The 24,402-nt window shown below is 44.3% G+C and overlaps 1 protein-coding gene across 1 annotated transcript; it reads right to left on the minus strand.

The window, feature by feature from the left end:
- Window positions 1–10,338: 10,338 nt before the first annotated feature.
- Window positions 10,339–15,773, minus strand: LOC119695612 (phospholipase A2 inhibitor and Ly6/PLAUR domain-containing protein-like). Its single transcript, XM_038124466.1, has 5 exons — window positions 15,644–15,773; window positions 14,491–14,607; window positions 12,870–13,019; window positions 12,603–12,743; window positions 10,339–10,723 (listed from the first exon to the last, which is right to left on the minus strand). The coding sequence occupies exons 1-5, from the start codon at window positions 15,690–15,692 to the stop codon at window positions 10,494–10,496; spliced, it is 687 nt and encodes a 228-aa protein (XP_037980394.1). The 5' UTR covers window positions 15,693–15,773; the 3' UTR covers window positions 10,339–10,493.
- Between the last annotated feature and the right edge of the window lie 8,629 nt (window positions 15,774–24,402).

Raw genomic sequence — 24,402 nt, forward strand, 5'->3', positions numbered from 1 at the left:
CTCCATCTGAGGCTGGAAACACATTTCCAACAAGAGCCACAGCTTGGAAAGGAAGAGAGAAACATGCTTCTCATTCCCATCCTCGTTAGGTTATCATCAGATATTTTCTGACCAATCTCTGCTCCAACTTTGCAACCTCCCTGTCTATGAAAGAGGCAGACTGAGCATCACTGAAAGCAGCTGAAAAGCCCAAAACTGTCACTGAAATCATCTCCCAAAACTCACTGCACCATACAGTTAGAGGCAAAGACCACAGTGACATTATCACCTCTGCAAGAAGCCCAGCTGATCAGTAGTAATAGAGACAAGAAAAGCCTGAAGTGATGCTTGTTAGAAGCTGTGGAGACTTGAACGGATGTGGATTTTATTGTCAAGCTGACCCAGCAAAGTCACTTAGTTTAAATTTTCCTATGCTAAGCTTCAGCTGAAATAAATTTTTACCCAAGAAAAGTGTTCATGAAGCATTTCATTTAGAGATAGGAAAGTGTAGTGTGGGAATACAAAGCTTTTCAACTGCTCAGGATTTAAAAATATAATAATGTCAGCCTTCTCCATTTTCCATGGGCTGGCTCCTCACTGTTTGGAGAGAACAATGTTCTTCACTGAGATGAGCTCACAACAGCCAACCAAGTGTTTACTCATAAGACATTATTCTAGAATGGAAAGTGTCACCTGGGTTTCAGTTAATTGTTTAAGATTTTTGTGGGGGTTTCTTCTCATGACTTACAGCCATCTAGACCATATGTAATGGTTTCTAAAGTTTGTCCTGATTTCCCAAGGAAAAAGAGAAAATGATGCCAGCCTCTCCTTTTTAAAATGGGTGGAGGGGAAGGAAATATGGGGAAGGAAATGTAGGAGAGGTATCTTTGTTAGAGGCTAGCCACAGTCAGACCGCCAAGAAATGGAGGTGTCCTGCTGGTTTCAGACTAATTTTCTGTGGAGCAATCATATTAGTCAAGAAAGATATGAAGACTCAGAGGTTTCTACCTATTTCCACACATGAAATTTAAAACCTAAACTTTAAAAATTCCAAACTTGTAATAAAACTGTGAGATTTGGCCAAAAACTACCCTGGCCCCAACAGATGAATCAGGCTTTGACAGTTCCCAAGGTCTTTCCCAGTCGCAATAGTACATTGCAATGTAAGAAAATAATTTTCATGTTTTCTGGAAATATCTCCTCATCCTTACCCCATATCTGAGCAAGAAGTCTCAGATGAAGAGACTCTTTTGGTCAGCAGCTGCATCCAAATCTGTGTTGTTTGATTAAGCTGAGGGCTGTGTAAAGCAGCCAGCAGCACAAGACAACTGTTTGTAGGAAGAGATGATTCACTGGCTTTACTGGCAACAACAGAGAGAACTTTATGTCCCCTTCCCACTGGATGTACTGTCCTCTTGCCTTTACACGCTGCTCATGGCTCCCACCAGTCTGATCCACAGTGACTGAGAGGCCTGAGGATTGCAAGGAAAATTCACTTGCTGTGCAGGGAATACAGCCACATGCCTTCTTGCTGGCACACTGCACCTCAGGGGGAAATAAGTGGAACCTCACAAGGGCATGCAGCAGCATCTGGGCAAACACAGAAGAAGCAAATAAAGGAAAATAATTTTGCATCTGCCCAGTATTCAGAGCCGGAGCAGATTTCTCAAACTCATCACCTGCCATTCGGGCACAAAAGAAGCAGCCAGATATTCAAAGTAGGTGTGCATCCAATGCCAAGAAGGGTCAAAAACTTGACCTATCAAAAGGTGTCTGCTGTCCTCTTGCTAATCTCTCAGTTTGCAGTGCATGTGGGTTAGCAGTGATTCTAATGGAAGTCAGAGACAACAACAAAAGGAATTGCGGGATCACTTCCAGCAGTGGAGGGGCATTTACAGCCCTTCTGTGGAAGCCAGCTTCCTCCCCTGCCTCCACTCTTCTTGTAAATCCATTATAGGTCCTGCCAAGCAGCAGCTTCTCCCCTTCCATGGCTTTTCCCTGTGGCCTATGACCGCTCTTGGCACGGTAATGCCTGCACCAAATGCAGCATCCAAGAATCCAGTGCTGATGCAGCTGCTAAAGACATGAGAATTGTATCTGGAAACTATAAAGAGAAAATTATTCCTGTGGGGAAAAGACACTGTTAAAAATAAGTTGTTCTGTGACCAACAGAGTTAATAAGGTGACCTTTCCTACAGTTCCCTTTCCAATCTCCTCCACTCTGATACTGCAGCTCCTTCCAGAATCTGCTACTAGTTTGGCTGGAGATTTGGGTCCTGTGCTGTGGCTGGCTTGGAGCAGCATCTGAATTGTTTCATTACCCAGTGCTTCTTGGTCAATATCATGTACATTGTGCAGAACTCTGCCTCTGGCTTGTGTGGAAGGAGCAGGGAGCAGCAATTACGCAGCTCTTTCTGCTCTATCCAGCTGCCAGTTTTCACAAAACTGTGACCAAATTAAAATCTTGCACATCTCTTACTAGATGAAAAGTATGGTAGAAATCATACTTTTGGGGACATAGTGGGGAAAGAGGGAACAAATAGAGGGGAAAAGTAAATGTAATGCTTTGTTTCCCTAGGTAATTAGGTTTAAAAATACTGACAAATGACAATACTATGAACTTTGCACACTGATTTAGTACAGGATAACCTGCAGTATCAATTAGGGATACAATGGAAGTGTGAGGTCATGCTTTCTGCAACCTCTAAATGACTTTCTGATCTCATTAAAGTCACTTTCAAGCAAATTTTAAGCAAGTGTGAGGGATTGTCAGAAAGGCCAGAGAGGAAAAGGGAGAAAGAGAAAAAAAAAATGCAGCAATAAAACCTGCCAAGAGATTACATCCCCAGCAGAGGTGTTGTGTGACCCCATCAAAAGGCCACCCCAGGAAATCTGGTTTTCCTGGCTGACAATTTTCTGGAGAAGCTGCAGAGAAAAACAATTGCAACTTGCTGCTCTGTAAAAGAGTGCAATATCTGGTAATTTCTGAGATTTCTCTGTCTCTTTTTTTCTGGGATACTATAGTTTTTCCTGAGACATGGGACCTTTATCTTTGAAAAGCAACCCTGAAATGCTGAAAGAGGAGATAGCCAAAATTAAATTAGAAAGCTCCACCCTCTGCATCTGCTGCAGTAACCAGTTTTTACCATGCCTTTCACTGTGCTGATCCAGGGCACAATCAGGAAAAGCAGAATAAGAATAGGGAAGGGACCTTTAGCCTTCTTAGCACGTGGCATCAAGACCTGCAAACTGCCAAGCCCACAGCAGAAAGTATTTTCTCTGACAGGCTGAATTTTTGTTTCAAATTTTGATTTTCTTTTCTGATTTTAACATGTATTTTCCCCTGCTAGTGATGTTTTTCCAGCTATTTCACTCATTTTCATTTATGTCACTGTAACCTGTCTACATAATAGCTAAGAGATGACTAGCCCAGCTTACAGCATCAAAACTCAATTTATGTTTTTGAATTTTCTCATGTCTTGGTGAAGAAATTCAGCCATTATTGAAACCCAAAAGCCAATAATGCAGAGGAAAAAGGTGACTCTGGTGCCGGCTTATGTCTTCCTAAAGAATGCTTCTCGAGAAAGGTGTACTCCTTCTTACAGGTTGGGAAACTGAGACCTGAACCTTCCCACAGAGGTGCAAACAATAACAGAAGAAAATCGTCTTTTCAGGAAGAAAATCTGTTTTTCTCTTTGTTGCCTCTCTCAGAGATTTCCTGCCCATTATTTGCCCATGATGAGCTCCCAGCCAGCTCTCATTTTAATCAGAAAACCTAAGCCAGCATAAATGCCTGGATTTAAAACCAGCCTTCCTTTCACTGACACTTTCTCTGTGGGTTGTGTTGAGGCATCAGGGAGCTGAAAAGCTGACCTGGTGTGGGTTTAGAGGTTTTGTGGCAGTGCAGCTCAGCCAGGAAGGGTTTGCTCCCGAGCCAGGACTTGGGCAGCAGAATATCTAGATGCAGGGGAAGGAAGAGCCTGTGCCAGAAATAGCTGCAAGGCTCCAGCATGTCCCACAGACCACCAGGCAGACACCATCTTCCTCTAAATATCCAAAAAGGGTGGGTGAGCAGTTCCTCATGTGCTGCAGATGGGCTGCGGAGAGAGGAACTGCCGCAACCAGCACAGATGGAGGTATGGGAGAGCATGGATGCATACCAGGAATGTGCGTCACAGAGTCCAGTAACTTCTGATCCCCCACCAGTCCTTCCCCTTCTCCTGCTCAGAACTGTCCTAAAGAGCTTGAAAGTCGTCCTCTGCACAGTCTGAGTCACCATTCTTGTTGTTTAACTAGCCATGAAACACCAAATGTTCTTCATGAAAAAGGATTGAGAAAGACGTATGCCAGATGTGCAGATTGGTTTTGGTCCAGACTGTCTGGATTTTCTGCAGGGGCTGAACATCAACCATGAACATGCAAACAGGGAGTTTCCACAGCTGCCTTTGGCATCTTACCCCTCAACCTTTCCCACCAGGCAAAGGGAGCAGAGCCCACGGGTGGGAGTTTCTGCACAAAGCTGGAAGGAAGAGAAGTTGGAAATGGGGGATGATAGTGGTTAATTACTTGATAACACCTTCATGGTGTTGGTCAGTGACCAGGTCTACTTGCCAGGTACAGTAGAAGTAGACAGCACTCCATTATATGGTTTAGTGGGTATGGTGGTGTTCAGTTCAAAAGTTGGATTTGATGGTCATGAAGGGCTTTTCCAGCCTTTATGAATCTGTGATTTATAATTCTATGGCTTTTCTATTTCCCACAGGTCCTTAGTGTCCTAAGCGCCATGTGCATTCAGTCTGGGGCCATTCATGGCCTGTGGTACTTGTTAGCAGTTTTGGCAGTTTATAGCAACTCTAGCACGTAATTGGCATCATGATCATCACTTCCTGTAATCTGAAGGATCTCATAACACTGTAATTAATTTCTTACAGTGTCCCTTTTGCCATCATGCAAACAACGACAATTTCATCTCTGATTTTAGGAGAAAAACAGTTTCCCACGCTCATATCTGCGAATTTCCCGAGTGACCCATAGAGGTTTGAGAGCACGAGATAGATAAATAAAGCCACAGCTACAGTCCTAGACCAACCAGTCTGAATCACACTTTTCAAAAACTTCCATCCAGCAAAGCTGTGTGTCAGACCACTGTCACTGTATGTGAGTACTCAGTCATAGTCTTTGCAATATAATAAAAAAAAAATGAGGAGGCAATTGGACTAATTAAAACATCTTAAACCCATCCTTTTACAGACACATTGTGTGAGAACTTAACCACTTATGAAAAGCCTGACTTCTTAGTCATACCCTGACCCTCTTGCTAATTCTATGGCTCAGCATTTTGCAACATTATCTGCCACACCTCCAGAGCTCCTGCACGGAGGCCAGCTTTCCTATCAGACTTTTTGCACAGGCTGTGTGTGACAAGCTACTTCCCAAATTGCATCAACTTCTCTGAATCCAACCAACCCTATGAGATGGGTCGTCATCTGGGCCCCACAAAAGATTTTGTAGTTCCCTAAACTCACAACTCCCTTTAGCCTGCACAGAGCCCAATACCCACAACCAGCTCCTCCTTTGGAAATCATCTGCCAATAGTTTTCAGGTTTTTCTCTAGCAAGCCACACCATTTGCTGTGGAATCCTGCTTGGAAAGGTCTGAGAGTCTGATATTCCCTACCAGATTCTTCTGAGGAAAAAATCTGAATCCATCACTGCACAAACACAAGTTTGTGGGTAAGATGCTCAAGGGTTTATTCCCTGGACATGAAACCTGACATGAGGTGTGACCGTGGGATGCAGTGAACTGTGAAAAGAAACTTTCCCTTCCTGCTATCTGTGACATCTGAAAACCAAACAACTGTGTCAGCAGTGGCAGCATCCAAGTGTCCAGCCACCTGTACATCAGCTCTTACCCTAGTAACTGGTAAGCCTTACAAGTATGCTTGGAGTGATTTATTAGGTGATTCCAAGTTAGGTGCAGGAGTAAATTTTGTTTTCATTCACTCATACGCATGAGAGAATTCAGTGATCCTAGAGGTCTTTTCCAATCTAAATAATTCTCTGATCCTAAGACAGTCTGCCTTAGTTCAGATATGTATAGAGAGAGAGAGATGCTTCTTCCATGTGTCAGCAATAGAAGAGGGTACTAAAGGCTGTTCTTCATATTTGCAATCTAGGGAAGGGAAAATATTGTGAAAATTTGGGAACAGCAGGTTTTCATCCAGTAGACGTGCCCAAGGAGTTAGGAGGTGAGACCATGCAGGGTTTGACATGGGGTTATCTTACTTCTGACCTGTGGAGCATTTGCTCTCTGTGCTACACAGCGTTAAGGTAAAATATGTTCTCCAAGGAAAATACGTCACTCTGGACCTGGGATCCTTCCTACCCAACACTTTGTGTCTGGGGTGGAGATGCCTCTACCAGTGGTGGGTCTCACAGTGCAAATGGGAATGTATAGTTCAATTAGAAGCTGATCTCCAAGAGCAGTGTTGACTCAGCCATCCTGGGAATTTAATACATGTTCAGATGCAGACCCTTTGCTGAAGCCCAGATTTGGTCAGACTGCTCAAGATCCACCTATGCTTTCCCAAAAGAGGTGGAAAAATTTATGTCTCTGGTATGCAGCAAGGCACCTGTCCCTGTCTGCAATAAAGCCTTCTTGTTCACTCCCTGTTTGTCCTCACTTTGCCTTTGAAGAAGTGTGAGCTCCAAAATACCCACTGAACCTGCTAGCCCAAAGTACTGGAAAAATTTCCTTATGGGAAACATAGTAATTACATTAAACAAAAAATTTTAAATGGAAACAATTTTGCATTTCTCTGCAAATACAACCCCAGACCAAGCTCTGGTCAGATAAACTGGATCCTGGTGTTCTGAGCTCCAGATGTGAAACAGCTGGGGACAGGAATGCTTCCCAAAATGTGAGGAAAAAAGAAAAAAACAGTTCCCAACCAGATATGCTAGGAAGAAGGAGCCAAGGGATTTTAGTATCTGATAAGAACTGCCTTGCATGATGCATGGCTGCACAGAGATGTGGCCCCTTCTCCATGACTTCTCCTGCTCTGCTCCTGATTCCAGTCCCTCCACCGAGCTCAGGGCTGTGTCCCCACCTTCCCTCTGCCCTATAAAATCATCAGCCTTTTGAGCAAAATTCCTGCATGTCCGTCTTCCTGTTTTAGATCTGCTATGAGTTTTCTCTCTGCCACCAGGCTTTCTGGCTGGCTCAGCATTTTGGGAAAGAACCGAAACTTCAGAGAAGAGAGAGGTAATGGCAGGACATGGTCAATTTTCCACTGTCTGGGAAGCCAGGACAGTGGTCTGAGCCCTCTTGGCAATACAAAAGTGGAGATAAAGGCTGTTGTTGACATGGTGGGTGTTGAGGGTGAGGAAGGCAGCTCCAGCCATGCAGAGCTGTGAGTGCCTGTGTCTCTGGTGAATGAAGTATCTGCAAGATCTAAGGGAGGGTCTGGTATTCACATGTCTGCATGTCCACATCTGTGTGGGAGTAGGGTTTGTATATATTATAACAATAAGCTGCAGATGGAAACAACCCATTTTGGTCTAAGGCCTGGTTCAGAGCCCATTAAAATCCACAGGAGTCATTCCACTTACAGTGGTGGGTTATGGCCACACCTCTTCTTGCCCTTCTCCAACATGCCTCTGACCTCAAGGGCTGCTCCTTGCTGCATATCCTCAATTTAACCCTGTGAGCAGTGGGGCTTCCCATGTTTCCCAGAGTGGCAGCTTTACAGGGACTCTCTGGACATGCCCCCACCTCTGCTGTCACACCCTGCAGTTACTGAGAGGCAAGTGCTGCTCATTCAGCTCTCCTTGCTCAAGATACCGAGATGCCTCTGTTTGATTTGGTTTAGTAAATTGGCATAGTAAATTGGTTTAGTAAATTGGCCTTTAGTAAAAGGGGTTTTTTTTCCATCTTTTGTGTGGCTTTTGTCTGAACACACTTCAGCATCATCTCCCTCCTCAGAAGCCAGAAGCTGAAATCAGAAAGGCTCACCATCCTATCACCTTCATCCAGTCTATCACGTTTCTCTCAGCTCTGCCTGAACTGTGTTTAACCTGTCTGCATCCATTTCTGAAAGGCCTTCATTCTAGTTTTCAGACATCAAAAGCTGATGAACCTTTGGTCTAATGGCTGTATTCTATGCACTGTGGTGGTGTTGCTTTCTCTCCTTTGGTTTTGTCAGGTTATTGCTGCACTCCCATGTATACAAGAGCCCTTTAAGATCTTATCAATTCCACATAAGTGTGGTAATAGCTTGTAAACAAGGCACATCCCTGCCTTATGTTTTTCAGTAAAATCACATGATTATGCTCCTGAACACTTTCACTGTAAGCCATTTTATTTCATGTTTTCCATTTGTAACAGCATTTTAAAATGTGGATGTTGGAACAGGACCAAGCACAAGGGTATCAGTCATAAAGATGCAGGGTTGTTTCCACTCATCATTCCATCATCTATGCAGCCACAGATTGCAACAGATTTCTTTGCCACAACATTGAGATAGAGGTCAAAATTAAGCTGCTTCTGCTTTCTGCCCCACAAAACCTCATCAGAAATATTGCTGTCTGCTCTCCCCCTTGTCCTTCTTGAAATACCACCCCAGCACCATGGCTCTCTGGATGTGTATCACCCAAGTCTTGACCAGGCTGAACAGATCCATTCAGCTTTTCCATCCCGATAACATCACAGGTTGGAGGGGAATGAGCAGAAAGAGAAGGGTCAAGCCAGCGAAGCAGATCAAGGTCTGCCACAGGGGTGCCATGGACAGTAATGAAGTGTTCCGCGTGAGCGTGCAGGAGATGTGTTCAGGGATATGACTTACACAGACAGAGAATTTTTTTAATTCCAGGATTTTATCAGATCTGGAAAAATGCTGAATGAGTGGGTCGCTGCAGTATCAGTGTATGGCTACACCATGAAGAGGGAGCTGTGTTCCTTCTCTAACGTCCACACTGTAATTGTACAGCCTCTGCAAATAATTAACTGAGTCTAACCAGACTCTTTTCCCTGCATTAAATCTGTATTATCAGTTCACTACCTACCTCAAAAATTAATTTTCACTCTCAGACCCACACCCCTTTATTATAATAGATAATGTGATATTTTATCCCAAATAATTTGGTGGGAATACTAGAAAGAAAGGAGTTTCAGCCTGTTTGGGAAGAAAGGAAAGTCAGGGGAGAGAAAAACTGCAAGAACATTCAGTCCCCGTGCTGCAAGTTGTAAGTTGATCACGTATACATTCATGCATACACATGTAGGCGTTGTCGTCTCACTACTGCCACATGCTGTGGTATGGTTTCAGCAGCCAAGGCTTTCCTAGCACTGAACTAGGAGATTAAATTGCATTGCTTGATCCCTGGAACTCCATGCCCAAAACACGTGCTTGCTCTGTTGAGCTGGGGCTTTTAGGGGCAGACACAACCATGAACTTTGTATAATAGTCCTGTTGTCTGCTCCAAACTGGGACATTCATCTGCGAGCAGACACACAGGGAGATGCTGAAGTTTGCTAACACCCCTCCACTGTATACCTCAGCATCTCTCAGAGCTCTCGCCACTCCATCCTTTAGCCCACAGCCAGTACTAACTCCCAGGTATGGCAACGCTGCCTGACGAGGCGTTTTTCTTCAGTGCTTCTGTGTGATACCAACCCAAGGATACCCATGAGGCAGGGGGTGGCTGGGGCAGAATAGCCAGGGGGTGGCAAATGTAGAAGTGGGAAGGCTACACAAGCTGTGGATGTAGTTCAGCTGACAGAGAGGAAATAAGAATTGAGCTGAAGTTTCCCATTAGTTGGACTCCTAGTGGTCTGTCACCGGGGAAAGCTACCTTAATTAAAAGTTGCCAACATAAGCATTTATTCCAGATAATCATGAAACTTAAGACTAAATGGGTGAGTGTCTGGTAAGGCAACTTCTTGCCAGGTGCACATTGCTTACTGCAGTGTCTTATACTCTGAAGCAAACACTATTTGTGGCCTAGGTCCAGAAGCAGCCCTTTGAGCTGAGAGACTCCTCCTACTTGGACAAACAAGATACAAGGGTTGGAAAAAGGAGCAACTGACATTTCTACTTGGAGTGGACCTCTCAGGAGCTCATGTCCAGTCCTATTCAGAGCCTGGAAAAGTGGTTTCTGTAAGTTGCCACTTATATTGAGATAGTGGATGTAGACTCTAGGGCTGGCTTGAGAGTGCCCACTTCCTGTGAAGGGTTTGAAGACTTCACACAGTCTCATATGGTCTCAGTATGGACAAAGCACTGAGAGAATGCAGCACAAAACCAACCACAATTGAACTGATGAAGGATTAAATGAGATTAAATCACTGAGGAAGCAAAAGAAGTGTAAGTGATGTCTTTATTCTGTGAAAATATAAAAGAAGAGCTAATCTGAAAATAAAATCCCCATGCAGAAGAAGCTACAGCAAAAAGGACTAGGTTGCAAACCACTGCTGGGGTTTGCTGTGGGTTTTGCTCAACCCAGCACTAGTGAGAGTCAGAAAAGAACCTTCTCCAGGATGAATCCTGATAGAACAGGAAGGAAGGTTGTGTGTGAAGGGGCAACCCCAGCACTGTACACCATGCTGTGCATGGCAGGAGCTGGTCTGCATTGGAACCGTTTCAACTTTATGTCCATCATCCCCAGGCTGTTTTTTCCATCTCCTACCATACTGCATTCAGAAATGGTGGTGCAACCCTTCATGGCAGCTTTCAGAGACAGTCCACCTGTGCAGGGGAAATAGAAGAAATACATGCCATGTATCAGAGGATCCAATCCTCAACATTAATCTCACCCTCACCAGTGCAGTCCCCATTTCCAGCCTAAGAACTTCCCATTCATTACATCCAGTTGGTTCCAAACCCATCAGCACTGTCTGTTCCCATCCCCTGAACAAAGCTAAGGAAACAGCAAGGCCATCTTGGTTGTCTTGAAATACAAGTGATTTAAGGTTTGTCTTCTTTCTTTCTGCTAAATAAAGATGACTTTTAAAATTTTTAAGCATTTAAATTAAAAAAGTGAAAATGTCTTTCTCTTTCTCATGTTTAAAGATTCTTCTGCCCAAACTTTGGCTTCCTAAAGAAACCAGGGCTATGTAACAGTACACCAGGTATTCATTGTCTCCCTCTCTCTCTGACCCTCTCATGACATTCAAACTGGATAACTTTATCTCAGTCAGATATGACATGGAGTTGAGAAGTGTCAATGACAATACAGACTGAGTATTTATTAAGAGGAATTCATTCTCAAAGTCTTTATAGGATTTTAGCCAAACCAAGAGAGAAACCTACTGACACACCCACTGAAACCTGAATTTGTCCTTTGCCACCACTGCAGCATTTACAAGAGGAGACCTGAGCAGGGGCTGAGTGCCTAACTTCCCATTCAGCTATTCTTGCTCCTTTTGCTAGTTGCTTGCTTTTGCTAGTGCTGTTCATGTGTCTCTACTGTGCAGATTATGGCGGTCTGGAATACTTTGTTGGACAATTTTATCTTAAATACAAATAACAGGTAAAGGCACTCCATTAGCTCCTCATCTTCCTGTGCTCCCCTACACTGCTTTCTCTGCACAGTTTATCACACTGCACCGGCCTTCTCCATTCACAGTGGCTAATCAATCAAGTTAAGACAAGTTGGGAGGATTTTTTATTTCAGTCATACACTGAATTAATTTTGCCACTCTATTTTCATTGCTGTGACTATGAAAATTCTTATTTTCCTTCATGTTGTCTCTGTGAAACATGATCTAATTCAGAGTTTGGACAGTACATTAATAAAGTCTATAGGAAGGACCTTCAGGCATCACATCAACACCTAGCAATATTATCAACTCAAAGGAACTTCATCCATAACCATATACAAGATAATTGATTTTCAGTCTGCTCCTACGGCTGGTGTTGCTGCCCTTTATTTCCATGGGCTTTTTCCTGCCTGCTGGAGCACAGGTGTGCCATGACAGATGGAAGCCTTTTACCTGCAGCAGGAGTGGAAAGGAGAGTGACCAGAAAAATTGCTGTCTACTTTCCTCTCTCTAACTACAGGACCTAAGGTGGAATAAAAGATTTCTGATGGAGCTGTTCAAAGGCTGGACTTCAAAGCAGGGGACCTGTCCCCAGCTTTCCTCTTGCAGAAGAACCACCGCAACAGTGTCTTGTCCCAAGTGACTGGTACTACCCCATGGGAAAGAAATGTTTCTGCAAAGCTCCATCTGAACCTCCACTGAGCAGGCAGCTGGCTTAGATCCAGACTCACCCTCACACATCCTAGCTAGGGCCAGCAGGTTCAGGGACTTGGTCAAGTTTGTTACACACCCATGTACCAGATTGCCCCAAGAAACCAGTTCCACTCTTGATCTCAGTTATGCCATGTTATGAAGAATTCCAGCAATTATCCATGCATGACTGGGAAGAAGGAAAGGAAAACAATGCCTGCCCTTTGATCAGCTTGAAGTTTTCAGCTTTCAGCTTTAATTTCCTTGTATCTTCCTCTTTTTTTTTTTTATTTCACACCTTTTGCCCATTCTTATCTCAGCCGTGTTTTATCTTAGACTAGTTTCACCCATGTTACCAAGAGGATGAAAAACAGCCCCAAATGATAGGCAGTTACCAGCATTCATTAGCCCAGCAAGGTCAACACATTGGTCTTCAGATCCAGTGCAGTTTACGACTTCATTACCACACTGAAAGGAGTCCACGCTATAGCAGGCAGGACATTGGTATCCATTAGGCACATCATTATCTGGTGGCACTGGAATGAAAGACATGGGCTGTAGCTGGTTTCAATGAGAGAATGACAGGATTAACCCAGGTGATGACTCACCATGGGATGGATCAGACAGAGAGGGGATGGCTATAAGGAAAATAAAGAGTTTACATGACACGGTGGTGGTCCGACAGTCATCGCCCGTGCAGCAAACCAAGTGGCTCTTTGCTTTCACCTTCCCATAGTTCACAGTGACAGGACCAAGGTGGCAGACATGGGATGGCAGGCAGGACTTGATGGATGAAGAGATGGCCATCCCCCCTGTCATGAAGCAGAAGGCAATGCCAAGTCATTCAACACAAAGTAACTCCCTTCCCCTCCCATTAGTTCATGTACCAACTTCTAGGCAGCTGTCCCAGAGCCTAAGAGGGACCCCTGAGCCCCCTGAGAAGCATCACCAGTGATCCAGGACCCTGCAGAGATGATGGTAGGACACATGTCTCTGACCCATGGCACAGGCTTGTTTAGCCTGTGTAAAATCTGCAGAGTGCACAGTCCATCCCAGCCGCAAGCATCCTGACACAGGCAAGTCTGGTCTACCCCATCAGCCAAGCCCAAAGGGTGTAAAGGGGAGCAGAACAGCTAAACTGAGTCTGCTGAAGCACTTGAAGGATGAAAGGTGGGTGCAGCAGCAGAAGAAGGCAGGCGCTGGAATTGCCAGCACCAAAGCTGGTAGGATGTGAGCCAGACTCCAGTCTAAAAGGCAGCAATCACATCACTAAGGCTGAGCGATGACTGAGGCCATGCCTCTAACACAACTGAGCGTCCAGCAGTGTCAGGGCTCAGCACCAGCTTTGACTTATCAGCTACAGGACATGGCTACTGGTTGACAACATTTCCTCTGAGGACAAGCTGAAAGAGTTGGGGTTGTTCAGCCTGGAGAAGGGCAGGCTCCTCTAGTGATCTATAGCAACTTACAGTGCCTAAAGGAGCTACAAGAGAGCTGGAGAGGGGCTTTTGACAAGGACACGAACTAATAGGGCTAGAGGGAATGGCGTCAGACTGAAAGAAGGTAGATTAAGATTAGATATTAAGAAGAAATTCTAGACAGTGAGAGTGGTAAAATGCTGGAACAAGTTGCCACGGGAAGCTATGGATGTGGATCCCATCTCTGGCAGTGTCAAGGCCAAGTTGGATGGGGCTCTAAGCAACCTGGTCTTGTGGAAGGTCTCCCTGTCCAGGGCAGGGGGTTTGAAACTAGATGATCTTCAGGGTTTCTTCCAATCTAAACTGGTTGATGATGATGATGATGATGATGATGATTACTGTGGTAAGGTGATAGCTCAGCCCTGGTGGCACTGCATGATTGCATGGTGTCCTCATCCCTGCTTGAGGACAGGCAAGCTTCTATCTCCTCACCTCACCAGTACATCCCCAGTACTAGGTGTCAGCACCTTAGTGTAAGTCATGGTTGAGTCTCTCAACTTCCTGACTCAACTACTCACCTTCAACAGAATTAAAAGCCAGTGTCTCCTCCCACTATGAGGTTTTGGTCCTTCCCTCCACAACTAAGAACCAAACCCTCCCAGTAGAAAACTGCTTCTCGAAATAGAAGAATAAAGAGCTTTCCTATCCCAGACTATACTGATCGCTGGGTCATCTGTCAGTAAAAGAAAAATGAACAGGTTATCCAAGGATGGACCATAATACCAGTGACAGAAGCAGGGAGAGAAAGACAAGTCCCCAAGCCAGCCCCACTCTGAAAGCCACACTGCCTTAGAGGATGTCTCACCTATTAGGACTTCATGCAGAATAATGCCACAAGTGTCTTCACCACCAGTGCAGGTTTTCATGGGGCCAGAGCAGCTTTTTCCCATGCTGTGGCATATCTCACACTGGAGGCAGGTCCCTGAGGACAGGAGGACACATTCCTGAGCAGCAGTCATAAGGGATCTCACTTCCTCTTTCACTGATGTTTGATTTCAGCATTGATCAGCACTTTTCACATTTCTCTTCCCTTATGTTTTATTGTGCAATCTGTGTTGTGCTTTTCCTGAGCTGCTGATGACAGCAGCCCTACAAACCCTTCATCCTGGCAGGCACTCAGGTGTCCCTGGATTCACAGACCCCAGATTCTTCCTTTGTAAAGAATAAGGGCACCTGAGTGGCTGGGGAACAAGAGCTGCCAGCAGGTACTGGCTGTACTCGGTACAAACTGCAGACTTTCTCTGTAAGCATTATCTCTTTGTATATTTCTTTGTAAGCATTAGGGGAAACCATTTCACCAGATACCTGCTGGAACACTTTAATCAGACTGGAATATCAGATACTCTTCAGGAAACACTTAGAAAGGAATAGCATATATTTCAACAGAGACCAAACAGGATCTCTTCCATGACACACACCCACAGAGTCCAGCATGTAGATTAACAGGTCCAGGACATGTGTCACTTCCCTAAATCCAGGTGCCACCTAAGGCACCTTGCAGTGGCCGTGCCATCTGCTGTGACCAAGACCTCCAAGACAGCTCTGCTTTTCTGGAGCAGAGCTGAAGGACAGCTGAGATGACATTATGTCCAAAATGTCACACAGCCCTGAACATGAGTGAAATAAATGAGCCTGGAGATCAATTCAGCTTACCAAAGGTCTGGCTGCCTCAGGGTAACCTGAGTCACTCTGATGTCTGTTCTGGCTATAACACCAGTGAGCACCACAGAAAATCAGACTGCGAGCTCACGTTGTAAATGCCAATACCCTCATCTGCACATTGACGCATTGGATCAGAGATCCCCCCAGACCAGTCACCCTCACCCCTCTGCAGTGCAAATCCTCTAAGATGAGGGGGGTTCATGGCTCAGATGGCAGCAATTGCCTCACACATGAAGCACTCCATTCCCAACCTCTTTCATATCTCACAACCCCACAGGTCCCAGTGAAAAACTCACCTGGGTCCAGGAAAGCCAGGAGGAAGCTGAGTCCAAGGGATACCCTCATGCTGATGGGATGTAAGCACAGGGAGCTGACAAGTCTCACCCAACAAAGCACTGTGTGCCACAAGGGCTTTATAAACTGGAAGGAAAGGGGGTATTTTAGGGAAGTAGAGGTTGGGGAAGTTTTCTGAACAATATATATATATACTGCTGGGCACCAACACCAGTGTTTGCTATTTCTTTTAAAGCACAGGTTTTGCCTTTTTCTTCACATGAGTGTGCTGTTTGGTTTTCCCCCGTTTAGAGCATGCACCCTGTGGGGTAAGACTGGCTTTCCTGGTGATATCAGGCATGTCTCTGGTAAAGACTTTGAACAACGTTCAGCCTCCACCATCCGTATGGATGATGGAGAGGAAACCATTTGAACAGCCCTGGTTTGCTCTCACTGTTAGGCCCAAAGAAACAAAGTATAGCAAGGAGCAGCCAGGAAATTCCCCTGTAGATGACGGCTGGTTTCCCATTTTGTCATTCCCATCTTAGTGTCAGGAGCTCTCATGCCCAGAGTACAGCAGGAAAGCAGCAGTGCCAAAGCAGTGAGCTTCCTCTCCAAGCTGGAGTGCAGCTTCAGTTTGCAAAGTGACTGCCAAAGCACATCTTGGAGCAGGCTCAGTCAAGTGTCCTCAGGGCTGAATGTGTCAGAGCAGCAAAGCCAGTACTCCAGGGTTTGGGTTTTGATATAAAACGCTTGGCGGTTGATATGGAAGTTTCCTATTGTCCTTCTGGGCTTTAAATTAAACCAAATCAGCATAGAGAAAACATAGATGTGGTTGCAAGACAGCCTAGTCACAGATTAGGTGAGGTTATAGCAGTTTTCCATGCTCTGGCATCTCATGATAGGCTAATGACAAGCAGCAGTGACCAACTTGCCATTGGCCCACAGGCTCCCTGCCTCATGTGCAGGTTTTATCAGGATGTGCTGCCTCATTGAAACCACACCCTCCTCTGAAGACATCCTCTTGTCCTGCCCCATATTGGACACAGACTCTCCAGGACTTTTTGCACTGACAGATGGGAAGAAATGAAGTGCCCTGATGCTCGTTTCCCATTTGAGACTAACGTTTTCAAAGGACGGTTGTCTTTTGACATTTCCCAATATACTGAGTAGCCCTGTGGGACCACTTCTTAGCTAAGCCTACAGTACTATAAGAATGGGAATCACACTGGGTAAGAGCCTTGGTCCCCCACTGTCCATAAAGCTGATATCACAAGGAAATCAGGGAGAATTTTATCTTCATCCAGAAATTTTTTTTTCAGCTCAGAAATGATCTCATGCTGCAGTAGATATGTTAAAATGAAATCAAAGTCCTGACTGCAGCCTGTACAGGATTAAAATTAATTTCTTATTGGTCTTAAACCTCACAAAGAATAAAATCATGTCCCCAGGCTGGCAGGGGGACCTAGATTGGGGTGATTCTGCCATTGGACTATGTATGGGACTGCAGATACAGATAGGAAGATGAGAAGATATGACTGTCTCTGGTGATTTTAATTTCATGCCCTTTCATTTAAGATGATTAGTGAAGTGCTTGGGGGCTTTCCCTGAACAATATGACCACACTAGTCTCACTGAATCATATAGAACTCACCTGTTTCCCACCTCTCAGGGAGGGAGGGTGTGAAGCTGCAGCCTTTTCATGTGCTCTTTTAGAGATGAAACCAAGCACAGCAAGGAGGAGGCACAATCAGCAGCAATAAGAGACCTGGAAAATAATACTTATTAGAGGAGATGAAAACAATAAAGGTGCTCAGGGGACACCCAGTCAAATCATATAAGTCTACAGAAAAACAGGTCTGGATAGGAAAAATTATCATTAGGTATTGAGGGAATTTTCAAACAGTGACAATAGTGAAGCTGATTGCCTGGGAAGGTGTGGATCCTCCATCCTGGGTGGCTTGGAAAAACAGGCTAGACCAGTATCTATTAAGGGATTATATAAATTGATGTGATCCTTCTCCAGGGTTGAGAGATAGATTAGATGCTCTCTCTCAAGATTCCTTCTAAATTGGTTATTCTATTTTAATTTCATGGTGTGCATGAAGTGCCTGTCTCTGCAGCATGTCCATGTTTCCAGAAGGAGAGAAGGATGATAACACAGCAGTCACACTCTTCAGAGAGGTGAGACAGAGGCTGGGGAGGTCAGAGAAATCTGTGAGACCAGAAAAGTTAAAAATCCAAGCTGGAAAATAGCATTGGTAGGAAGGGGAGATGAAAAGGGATAAAATGAAAAGACAGATCATTCTATGATCAGCAGAAGAAAGACATCCATCTAGATGCTAGAGCATCTTAAAAAATATATGTGAATTTGTCCCACAGAGTTGTAGCAGAAAACCAGTGGGTTTCATAAAATCAGAGAATTGTTTAGGTTTGGAAAGACCTTTAAGAACATTGAGTCCAGCCATCAATCCAATAGTGCCAAGCCTACCAATAAACCATGTTCCTAAATGAAATATCTACATATCTTTTAAATACCTCCAAGGATGGTGACATCACAACTTCTCTAGGCAGTCTCTCCCAGTGCTTGACCACCCTTTCTTTGAAGAAATTTTCTTAATATCCAATATAAATCTCTCATGATACAACCTAATGCTATTTTCTCTCATTCCAAGAGCCCAAACATAAAGGTATCTCTTCAAAGCATGAAAATATTATATCAGATTTACATCACAGATGAAGAACCTAGGTCAGAAAGCTCTGAAAAATAAATCAAAGTGACAAAAGTGTGACAAAGAAAATAAAGGTTAGAAAGAACAGAGGTTAACAGTTCCTGTATCAGATACTGAAGGAAAGCCTTGCACAGTCCTAACTGACATTCAAAGGGAGGATTCCTAAGGGAGAATTACAACATTGGCTTTAAAAAAGAAGAAGTGAGGTAAGAGCTAAGGCTAAACCCCCTGATGGTGAGATCAGCTGGGGCCAACAGCAGCACCCTCTTCCTGTGATGAAACACTTGAGAAGGAACCAGAAGGAGAGGATGTGCCTGGGTGAAGAGTGAATCCAACAGAGCTCTAGAACCAGGCAAGCACAGAGTGGCTGCCAGCCCTCGTCCCTCACAGTCACTTCTGCACTGTGACAAGGGCCCCCCTCCCAGCAGCCCAAAGCCAGCAAAGCCCTTTCTGCAATGGCAGACAAATTGGTGGTCAGGATGAAGCCCTGTACAAAAGGCTGGGGTTCTCAGCTGCATCCAAAGGGTCACCCAGAGTACTGCCAGCCACAGCTGAGATGTCACCCCTTACCCTCATTACAAGGACATAAATCCTAAAAAAGGCTAGGGCGACCATCACCATAGCTATTTTTAACCACAATGTGTCTCCTTTTCTTCTTCTCTTTAGAAGATAGTCCTAACTTCCCAGCCTCAGTGGGCTGACATTTGGGCAATGCTAACATGGGGCTGTCTGTGACTTCAGGACCTTGTACATCTCCAACAGCTCTAATACCTCCAGTGAAAGAATATGCCCAAGTAATACCTCCAGTAAAAGAGCAGTGTTCCGAAAGCCCAGGCACAGGTTCTGTGGGAGCAGTAGAGCGAAGGTGTCTCCTTACCTCCACTTAACCATGATGCAGAAAACAGAACCACAATGTGTTATGACGTTTCAATGGCGAACTCATCCAGCCCTTAAAAAAAAACTATAGAAGAAGACTCAAATCCCCCCTTTTCTGAGCTGATTCCTAGTTCTCCAGAAGAGAGATTGGCAAAAGCTGCCAGTCTGGTTAACCAGGCAAGGAAACATAACACAGCAACTCCAACCACTCCATGCAGGGGTTAGTGCATCTGCCCCAAAGCAGGAGTCTCACCATGTGTTGGCTGACTATAGGCTGAGGAAGTTTTCACAAAATCACAAAAAGGTTTGGGTTGAAAGAGGCCTTAAGGACCATCTAGCTCCAGCCCTGTCTCACCTTCCAGTAGACCAGGTCATTTGTCTTAGCTGTGATTGTGTAAATAAATAAACCAGCCAAGGGGTAGGTCAGTATAAATCTAATTGCCACTCCTGATATGGAGCTTCCCAAGGTATCCCCTCAGCTGTGCTCCCCACAGTGCTTCACCAAATAATTCTAAGCCAGAAAGGAGGGGATTTTATTGGCTCTCCCCACTTACTGCTGATGTGGGGTCAGTGCTTGAAGCAGGACCTGGGGAGGGAAGGCTGGCGGCACACAGATGGTCCAAGGGGGCAAAGTCACACCCATGGCTCCATGGGAGTCAGAGAACCAAGAGTTTGTCAGCAAGGAAATTACTGCTTGTCTGGAACAGCAGCATTCCTGTAATAGGGTGCCAATTTTCACACATAATTTTCCCATGTGGACTTTACATGGCATGGTGCCAATGCTGGGTCCCAGGTGGCTGCACTGAGCCTTCTCCTTGCACCTCTCCCCAGACAGGGGCTCCTTCCCTCTTCCAGCCAGTGCCGGTTCTGCCTTTCTTAAAAATACCCTTCAGGGTTCACTTTCCAGCCAGCCAGGTCAGTCCTTTAAGGTGAGAGCTCCTGGTGTCAAAGAATTTGTGAACCAGGGAAGAGAAGTTGAAGGTTAGAAATAATATGAATGTAATAACATAAAACTCCTGCTTAAATGCTTTCCTCTGTGGTTAAAAAAGATGGTAGTTAACATGTTATTGCACCTGTGCAGCAACACTCCTGAGAAAATACACAGAATCAAATTGCTGAATGCTTTCAAATAATGAAACTTCCTCTTTCAAGAGATGAAGACATTTAAAGGAGTGCAAGGGACATTTTATTTTACCTCTGACACTGTGCCATTTATGCCATTAACATTGAGGAATTGTTGGCACCCTGGCCAGTAGTTACCTTTTCAGCTGGAATAATGGCCACAGAATCCAACTGCTTTTCAAATATCCTGAAGGAAGATAAATTTGCACGCACTTTAGTGTGTTCAATGAACTCTCTGTTCCAGCATGAGTCATCAGCAATGTCATCTTTGAGCATTCAAGAAAACAGCACCTGTTTAATCCATTGGTGGATGGTGTAGGAAGTATGTCCTTATTAGATATTCACACCTCTTATTAGACATTCATATTTCAACCTCCTCTTTGGTGAACTTCTCCAATGTGTAACTTTACCAGCAGCAGAGCTCATTCACTGAGAGGGTTCCAGGCTGGCAGCTGAGGCAGACCAGCTTACCAGTTTTAACTGGTACATCAGGACAAAGTTAATGCTGCAAGGTCTGGTATCAAAAAAAAATAAAAATGAATACATAAGATGAACACTTTTAATAAAATATTAATATCCACATATTATATTTATTGTTCATGGCAGTGGTTAGGAATCTCAAAATGGAATAGAAAGTCAGTGTTTCAGGAATCATGTCTAAGTAGGCTCTCAAGTGATCTGGATCTGCTCTTATCCCTTGAAAACATAGTCTAATCCCAAGCCCTGGCAACTTGATTTATTGTGTTTAGATGGCTTTGTTTTTTCCTGCTTTCTGCACAAAAACTCTCCCATATAGCTGAAGATGATGATTAAGGTGCCAGGTCCTGGGAAGGCAGTGGACAAGGGGCAGCCTTCTACATCCCACAGCAATTTGTGAAGGAATTAGTGAGAACAATGGGAACCTATACATTTCTTCTAAAAGCCTAATTTTGTGGGGCAAAAAAGGAGCCAGCCAAAGACAACCTGGTGATGAGGCATTGACATACTGCAGGTGCTAAGCTGATCTGGAGGATTTTGGATGACAAAGATCCATTCAGCCAGTCATCTACTCCTTCCCTCTGGCTATCCACTGCACCCATTTGCACACCTCTGGCATGGAAAGCCTCCTTAAAACAGACTACATACTTGGAAATGGCAGATGTGAACGCACAAAGGCATTAATTTCTGCCCTGGACTTCATTTTTTCTGAAAAATACCACTCTATCTGTTTTCTACCCTCTCTTTGTCTTCAGTCAATTACTAACCAAGTCCCACTGACAGGAAAAAAGATTTTATCATGAAAAGCAGGAGTCACAGGTGAGTAAAACCTGCCTTGGAAATGGACAGATGCAGCCAAATCAAGAAAAAGATAAATAAATTGTTACCCCTAGGCTTGAGAAAAAAGACTATGCTGTGGCTACAAACTCTGCACATGGTGGGAAATATTTGAAAGCAGGCATTTCTTTGAACCTTTACAGAGATGCAGACCATCTCTTTACACTGGAGATCTTTGAAGTGTGAAGATCCAGACAATCTCATTTACCACTTTTTCTTAAGCTGAAGTGATCTGGAGCTTACTAAACTCTCCTTACAATTTCTGGCATTCCATCTCTCACTAGTGTGATGTTACTCCATCAATGCCATCCTTTTCTGTTGCAGGACTTTTCCTGAGTGTGCACACATCATCCCCAGTGATCCCAGATGTTATGTGCTTTTCAGCATCAGTTTCTGTCTCCTCTTGCCAATCCTTTTTTGGGAAGCATCACACATTGCATAAGGAGGAACCTGGAAACCCATGCCCTGAAGTACAAGGAGAAATGATCCCCACTTTCCAAGTGATGCTTATCTTTCCCATCCCTTTCCCGTCCAACATTATTCATTGGTTCATAAGCATCGTAAAATAAAGGGATTCCCAAATGAGTGTGACAGATAGCACTAAGAAGATCATGTTTGCTTAAAGCCTGCATTGGTCTGGGCATTTTTTAATCATCAGTTACTTTCAGAAAGCAAAATCTGTTATTGGATTTGTCTGGTTGTTTTTTCATTCTCTCACACATTCATGAGGAAATGCATCCATTGCTCTGGGCAAGGCAAGCCTCAGGCAAAACAGCTGTTTGACAAGTTGTAGTACTGTGGATGTTCCAAACTGAAAGACAGTAGGTTTAGATAAGATATTACAAAAAAACCAAAAAAATCTTTACTGTGAGGGTAGTGAGGAACTGGAACAGGTTGTCCAACGAAGCTGGGGAAGCACATGCCTGCAAGAATTCAGGACTACACTGGATGAAGCTCTGAGCAACCTGGTCCAGTGAAAGGTATCCCTGCCCATGGCAGAGGAGCTAGAACAAGATGATCTCTAAGGTCTCTTCAACCTAAACTATTCTGTGATTCTGCATTCAAAGATTACAGCAAACATGAGATAAATATCCAGAAACAGCAAACAGTGAATGACAGGGGTAGAGATGCAAGCAAAACTCCAGAGCACTCAGCATAGAAGTGTCTGGGGTAGCTCAGCACCAGCTGGAAGAGCTTGTGACACAGAACCCTGTGGAGACATGGGTTGAGGTCCCATGAGCAGGCTGGGTGTGGGGTGCCATGCTGGCCTCCAGGATCCAGAGCAAAAGGAGCTGTCCGCTGTGGCATGGTGGTGCTCACACAGCTACCTCCTACCTGGTTTCATCAATGATAGGAGAGCTCTGAAACCAGTGTCAGCACTGTTGGTCTGTGTCCAGAGCTGTGTATGCCACAGAACAAATTACCTTGGTATTACACAGATTGGAAAGAAGGTAGAAAGCGCCAAGTCACCTGAATGGCCTTGAAAGGGATAATCAAACTTTTCCATGACTTGTGCCTTGAATCCTGTGATCAGTTTTAGGCCTCACATTACAAAAAAGACACTGAGGTGCCAGAGCATTTCCAGAGAAGGGAGCAGAGAAGGGCAGGGTGTGGAGCTCAAGTTTGATGAGGAGCAGCTGGGGGAGCTGGAATTGTTTAGTCTGGATACAAGGGCGCTCAGAGGGGACCTTCTGCTTCTCTATAACTCCCTAACAGGAGGATGTTGCCAGGTTGGGTCAATCTCTTCTCCCAAGCAACAAGTGACAGGACAAGGAGAAATTGCCTCAAGTCATGCCAAGAGGGGTTTTGGTTAGATATAGGGAAAATTTATTCACTGAAAACATTGTAAAGCCCTGAAACAGGCTGCCCAGGGTGGTGGAGCCATCATACCACAGGTGTTCAAAAAACATGTGTATGTGGCACCTGAGGGCATGGTTTGGTGATGAATGTGTGGTGGTGGTGGTGGTGGGATGAAAATTGGAATCATGATCTTACAGGTCCCTTCCAACCTTAACAATTCTTTCTAAGGTTCTATGTCATGCATTTACCTCCTCATACCAAAAGGATATGGACCAGGATTTCTCACTCACTAACAAACATCTTGGTTGTGGGGATAAAAAAACATTCTGGCAAGGAGGTCTCTCTGGGATAATGTATGATAATGAATACATTTTCACAGATAGGCCTTCACTCTCCCATAACAACCAAAAAGTCACTGGTTTCAGCAAGTTGGGAGATCAGGCTACAGATACCCTGGCTATGTGAAATTAAAATTTTACAACAGGAATATCCCCAATAAAAAGTTTCTTAACTTATCAATGACATATATGCAAACCAAATGCCTCCCAAATGTGGTCTGTAATCAGTCTGCCTTGTTTCTTCAAGCCTGGGATGTTACAAATGTACCTGATAGGGAAGATATACTGACAAATGGCTGGTGTTTGTGTGTCTTTCAGGCCCCAAGCAATCATCTGGGAAGCCACAAGATTTTAATGAGCCTGCCCCAGAGATATTAGGTTTTATGGAAACAGATTAAAAGAATTTTACATAACAACTTAATCATGCAGTATAATGAGAAAATAAAAAAATTTTTAAAATGCCATATAGATAAGACATGGGAAATTCCAGCCCCAGTGATATGAAATGTATGGAAATGATAATCAGGTGGATACAGAATGAAAATGAAAACAAATGTGAAAGAAGAAAGGCAGATATTTAGAACAGGGATTATAAGATTA

This window comes from Motacilla alba, chromosome Z, assembly GCF_015832195.1.
Source record: "Motacilla alba alba isolate MOTALB_02 chromosome Z, Motacilla_alba_V1.0_pri, whole genome shotgun sequence".
In the NCBI taxonomy this organism is placed as follows: Eukaryota; Metazoa; Chordata; class Aves; order Passeriformes; family Motacillidae; genus Motacilla; species Motacilla alba.